Source organism: Leptonychotes weddellii, unplaced genomic scaffold (assembly GCF_054177405.1).
Source record: "Leptonychotes weddellii isolate Sample4059 unplaced genomic scaffold, ASM5417740v2 HiC_scaffold_5383, whole genome shotgun sequence".
Lineage (NCBI taxonomy): Eukaryota > Metazoa > Chordata > Mammalia > Carnivora > Phocidae > Leptonychotes > Leptonychotes weddellii.
In genome coordinates this window covers 5,170-10,984 of record NW_028021618.1, presented here as the reverse complement: position 1 = coordinate 10,984, position 5,815 = coordinate 5,170, and the positions used below count along the sequence as shown (strand labels likewise).

General features: G+C 57.0%; 1 protein-coding gene across 1 annotated transcript; it reads left to right on the top strand.

Moving 5' to 3' along the window:
* The first annotated feature begins 404 nt into the window (after positions 1 to 404).
* LOC102729349 (MAM domain-containing glycosylphosphatidylinositol anchor protein 1) lies at positions 405 to 5,529 on the top strand. The gene is made up of 4 exons (XM_031032130.1): positions 405 to 534; positions 3,959 to 4,089; positions 4,316 to 4,424; positions 5,174 to 5,529. The coding sequence occupies exons 1-4, from the start codon at positions 408 to 410 to the stop codon at positions 5,263 to 5,265; spliced, it is 459 nt and encodes a 152-aa protein (XP_030887990.1). The 5' UTR covers positions 405 to 407; the 3' UTR covers positions 5,266 to 5,529.
* The last annotated feature ends 286 nt before the right edge of the window (positions 5,530 to 5,815 follow it).

Genomic DNA, 5,815 nt, shown 5'->3' with positions numbered 1-5,815 from the left:
AGACACAGCCCTGCCCTCAGGGAGCCCCAGTCTGAGGGGGGAGACACAGCCCTGCCCTCAGGGACCCCAGTCTGAGGGGGAGACATAGTCCTGCCCTCAGGGAGCCCCAGTCTGAGGGGGGAGCCCCAGTCTGAGGGGAGACACAGCCCTGCCTCAGGGAGCCCTAATTTGAGGGGGAGACACAACTCTGTCTTCATGGGGACTCAGAAGAAGAGAAACTGCACTAGAGCTCAAACTCCTGGCCTAGACTCCTGTGCCGGGCGGTGAGGCGGGGAGGACCAGGTGGGATAGGTGAGGCCCCTGGGGTCAGGTGAAGTTAAGGCAGTGAAGGAATCAGACGGGAAGCGGCCTGTGTGGGGTGAGGAGGAGGCTGTTGGTGCATCTCCCCCTCCCCAACAGGCTACTACATGTTCATCGAGACATCAAGGCCCCGGGAGCTGGGGGACCGAGCCCGTTTGGTGAGTCCTTTGTACAATGCCAGCGCTAAGTTCTACTGCGTCTCCTTTTTCTACCACATGTACGGGAAGCACATCGGTGAGTCAGGGGACCAGGTAGTCTGCCCAAGGGTTGCTGGGGCAGGGAGGAGAGAGGGAGTCCACAGGAGGCTGGGCATGGCCCATGCGAGGCCTGGGCTTCCCAACTTGGCTGAATGACAAATCCTTGGAGGGGGTGTAGGCAGAATCTGGGCAAGGGAGGAAGCCAGAGCCAGCTTGTCTGAGGTTGTCCTGAGTCTGCAAAGAAGATAGCTCCAGCAGGACAAGATGGAAGCCTTGGAGGAGAGGGCGAAAAAGGCTAAGAGGGTGTCTGTATTGAGCACCTGTCAAGTGCCTGGTGACTTCCTGGGTGCTCTGCATCTGTAGTCCCATTATCTCTCACAAGCACCAGGTGAGGGAGGTACTACCATATAAATCAGAGAGGTTCAGCATTTTCCCCAGGATCACACAGCAACCCAAGTTGTCTGACTCCCCCAAGCCCTGAACACAGGATTGGGAGGGTGCCGCTTTGTGAGCAATGAGGGGCAGTCCGGCTTCCTAAGGGTGGGCGTGCATTCGCCCTCTGGGAAGTCACGTGAATCAATGAACTTATCATTCAGCCATCACTTCCCCAGCTCCTGCTCTGTGCCAGGCATCAGGTGCTGCAATGAACAGGGCAGAGCAGTTCCCCATGCTCCTGGCACCTACGGTCAAGTGGGAGAGACAGACGTTAAACAGCTAATGGCACCAGATAAGACTGAGGGGCCGTTGTGACACGTGTCCACGTGGCCAAGACAACTGGGAACAGGGACCAGCGCTGGGGGCTTGATTAGGGAAGACTCTGCGGAGAAAGTGACAAGTTTTTAAATTTTTTATTTATTTGTTTGTTTACTTCTTTACTAAGACAGGCCATGTATTTTGCATGGGTCAGGAGGTACAAAGGGTGCGTAATGAGAGTCCCCCTCCCGTCCCAGTCCTCCTGCGACCTAGAGCCCTTCCCCAAAGGCAATCACTGCGCTAGAGCTGGGGGCAGGTTTCCGGAAACACTATATACATATAGAAGCCAAAGGCAGATTTGAATTTGACCGGGGGAAGACTCTGTAAGCATCAGATCTGGACAGGAGGGCTTTCTAGCAGGGATGCTGTGGAGGGGCCCCCTGCCCCAAGTCACGTTACTCCCCTGCTCTGCCCCTTTCATCACCATCTCGTCTAGGCCTCCAGTATCTGATCCGGCCCCTGCCTCCTTCTCTGACCTCATTTTCTGCCACTTTCGCCTTGGCTCCCACTCAGGTCGCGAGCACACTGGTCTCCTTGCTTTTCTTGAAATACTTGAGGCGGGTTCCTGCCGAAGAGGACTTTGCTCATGATGTTCCCTGGCCTGGAACATTCTCCCCCTTCCCTCATTCAGGTCTCCTCAGAGAGGTCCCTGACAATCCCACCTCAATACCTCTTTATTCCTTTCCCTGCATTATTAGCTTTATAATGCTTATCACCAATAGAAGGTAATCTCTAGGAGGGCAGGGGTCTTTGCCTTATTCACTGACGTATCTCTCGTGTCTAGAACAGTGCCTGGCACATAGTGGGGCTCAATTAGTTGAACGAATGAATGATAGGGAGGCCTAAGGTTCACGAACCCCAAAGAAACTTCTAACCATGAGTTTCTCTGAAAGTCCTCTTTCAGTTGTGAGGACCATCATAAACAGTTTTTCATTCAGCACGTAATTGTTTAGAACCCATAGCAACTTGCTGCAGACCTTCCCTCAAAGAGTCAGACGGGGAGGAGAAGATGTGAATCCCCGCTAACTGTCACACCACGGAGCAGAGAGTGGTCTGGGGCCTGGAGATGGCGTTTCAGAGAGGCCTCAAATCACAGGAAGGATTTGGCCAGGGCAATGTGGTAGGGGAGGGAGTCTCCAGCAGTGGGAAAAGCCTGAGCAGAAGCCCAGAGGTTGGGAAGCTGCAGTCTGTCTGTCCAGGCTCCAGCACAGATTTCACTCTGGCTTTGCAGGTGGCAAGGGAGGTAGGGAAGACAGTGAGCAGGCCCACCCTTCAGGGAGCTTGCAGGTCTTGGACCCTGGCTGACCCCTATGAAAGGCTGTCAGGAAGCCCCTGAGCAGGGGAGATCCTAGAGCTGATGGGGTACTTAGGGAAGCAATTTTTGGTTAAGCAGTGAAAAGGAGGGGTCCCCCCATTAGTGGCCTTGGGGCAGGGTGGTGGAGGAAGGAGAAAAGATGTGGGAATTGAGGGGGATAAGAACGGGGGTGGGTGGAAGAGCTCCAGGATGGGGAAGAGAGAGGGTCCCTTTGGGGCTGGTGAAGAGCCTGAAAGGCATTGGGGCTTGGGCCTATTGAAGCCTGTGTGGCACCTCCCGGCCCACTGGGAGCTGGCCATAGCCATCTCATGGGTCCATCTGCTGGCAAGGGTCCCCACCCAGGCCTGGCCCTGCTGCTGGGGAAGGGGGTGTTTCTTGCTGTCCTGTTCCCTCCTCTTCCCTCCCCTCGCAGCCCACCTGGCAGCTCTAAGAACCAGCTGTCCCCAGACCTTGTGTCTTTCAGACCAACTCCTTTCAGCTCAGGCAGGTAACATTTGGTGACTCTCCCCCACCGGGGGTCTGCTATCTGGTGTCACAGATGGTGTGGCTTTGTCTCTGGACAGCGCCATGGAAATGCCAGCCACCAGGTGCTAAGATTCATTCCCCCTTCCCTCTGAGCCAGATCCTTCGTATCACTGGGGGCTCGAGGCAGGCTGGACGAGCCAAGAAGGGGCATGACATGGCCTGGGCACCTTTGCCAAGCCACGATCCCCTCCCTCTTTTCCAGGGCCCCAGCACCTCCAGAATTCCAGGCCCCTGTGGCCGTGGGCACACGAGCTCAGCACCCACAGGCAAATGCCCTCAGCGTTTCACTTCCTCTGTTTTTCCCGTGGCTATGTGGCACAAATACCAACATCTCTCTTTAAAGCAACTCCCTCTTTTTCTTAGCATTGTCCGAAGCGTCAATATTAGAGAAATCGTGAGTTTGAAGGACTCGCCTTTATTCATTTCTCAAAACATACATCTAAGTATCAAACGTTTTAAAGTCCATTCCTGTGCTTCCAGAAAAATCATCCCACGCCAGGGGTGTGCACTGTGTGCTTTGGGAATCCTGCTCTGTGCTCAGTCATAGGCCCCACTGCCTGGGACAACTCCCCTGTTTAGAGGAAGAAGGATGGTGTGTGTGTACGTGTGTGTGTGTGTGTGTGTGTGTTGGGGGGGGGATCAGCTGATTAGAAAGGAAGGGAAGGAATGAAAGAAAATTTGCAGGCGTCCTGATGAATTGAAGCCCGCTGCTGTCGTCTCTGTCCCGTGTTGAAGGTGCCCCTCGCCGCCTCGCCCCCCTCCGGGGATAACGGGATGTGAACCAGTCTGGGCTGGTGCTGTGGGCAGTGGCGGGGGAGGGGGCCTTGTCCAGACCCTCACTGCCCCCTTCTCTTCATCCCCACCACAGGCTCCCTCAACCTCCTGGTGCGGTCCCGGAACAAAGGGGGCCTGGACACGCATGCCTGGTCCCTCAGTGGCAATAAGGGCAATGTGTGGCAGCAGGTGCATGTGCCCATCAAACCCAGCGGGCCCTTCCAGGTGAGTCCAGCGGGCCCGGGGGCCCCTCACAGGCTCCCCCAGCCCTCAGGCCGGTGCTCTGACCAGGGAGCACTTAGGAAGACTCTGGGCTCCCTCCGGGGAGCTGGGGAGAAACCCAGGTGGGGGTATGGGGGCTTCCAAGTGGACTGAGGGGAAGGAAGGGGTTAGGGGCTCTCTTGGGAAGAATCCCCTAATCCCTGCTCTCTGCTCTCTGACCCCACCCCAGATTATTTTTGAGGGGGTTCGAGGCTCTGGCTACCTGGGGGATATCGCCATAGATGACGTCACACTGAAGAAGGGAGAGTGTCCCCGGAAGCAGATGGATCCCAATAAAGGTGCAAGATAGGGAGGGAGGGAGGGAGGAGCCGAATGTAGGGGGGGCGGTGTGGGTAGGCATCTGTCTGTGTCAGGGCTGAATGGGGGTTCAGAGTGACTGTGTGATGGGATGCGTGTGTCAGGGACTACGTGAACAGGGGCTGGTGTGTTTGGGCCCCATCTTGGGCCCCACCCTGGCTCAGGTTATGGGGCATTTGTAGCGCAATGAGAACTGTGCCCTCCCGTGAACTTACTGAGTTATTACAGTACCCAGATGCCTCCTCTGTCTGCGTCTGGGTATGTCTGTGTGTGGGGAGGGGGCAGTGGGGGGGGGCAGATGTGAACGTGTGCCCCACCCCCCAGATCCAGGTGTTTGCAATGGTAACAGCTGGGATTTATTGAGTCATTACCATGCACCAGGCAGCGTGCAAAACGCTGTATATGCACGATCTCATGTCGTGAGGACAACAGCCCCCTGGGGTGGCACTGACTATTGGACTCATTTTACAGACGAGGAAACTGAGGCCCACAGAGGTCAGGTGAATTGCTCCGTGTCTTAGTGAGCTGCAGAGTCAGGATTTGGACCCTGGAGGCTTAAGTTAAGCCCCACACCACCCAACCTCACATCTGTGCTTACGGGTGTGTCTGTGTGCAGTGAGGGCAGCGTCCCCCTTTAGGTCCCCCCCGAGAGAGGGGGCAGCTTGCTAGGCCCCGACCCTACCGAGCTGACCAGGGCCCCGGCCTGTGTCCCTTCTCTCTCCTGTCACAGTGGTGGTGATACCGGGCAGTGGAGCCCCCCGCCAGCCCCACCCACAGCTCTGGGGGCCCATGGTCATCTTCCTCTTGGCATTGCAGAGATGATGAGAGCTGCGTGGCCTCCCCACCCCGCCCCCGGCACACCAAAGTGTCCGCATCGTACCAAAGACTGACCCCCACCAGCCGGGGTGCCCAGGGGCAGGGCCGGCCCGCCAGGGAGGGGGCCTGCATTGGCTGCAAGGATGAGCAGAGAAACAAGGACAGAGGCCCGGCGCTGAGGCCCTGGAGCCGGTCGTTTGACACACGCACACACGCACACACTCACACGCACACACACACACACATATTAAAGCACAAGTTTCTATCCGACCGGCCAGCACCTTCTTTTCTGCGGAGACAAGGGACTCGCCGGAATGGCATCTGCCACCCCAGGGACCTCGGCGCCACGTGGGCGTTGTCCTGGCTGCACCTGTTCCTAACTGGTGACCTTCCCTCGTTCCTAACTCAGCCCAGTGGCTTTACCAGAAGGGAGCCAGAAGGGGAGCTGGCTCAGGAGCCCCACCCTTGGCTGGACTCTGGGACTCCCTGGGATGAGGGAGGCTGGGGTCAAAGGAGGCCCGGGGTACTTTGTGAGCTCTGTGAATGTCCCTCTGCG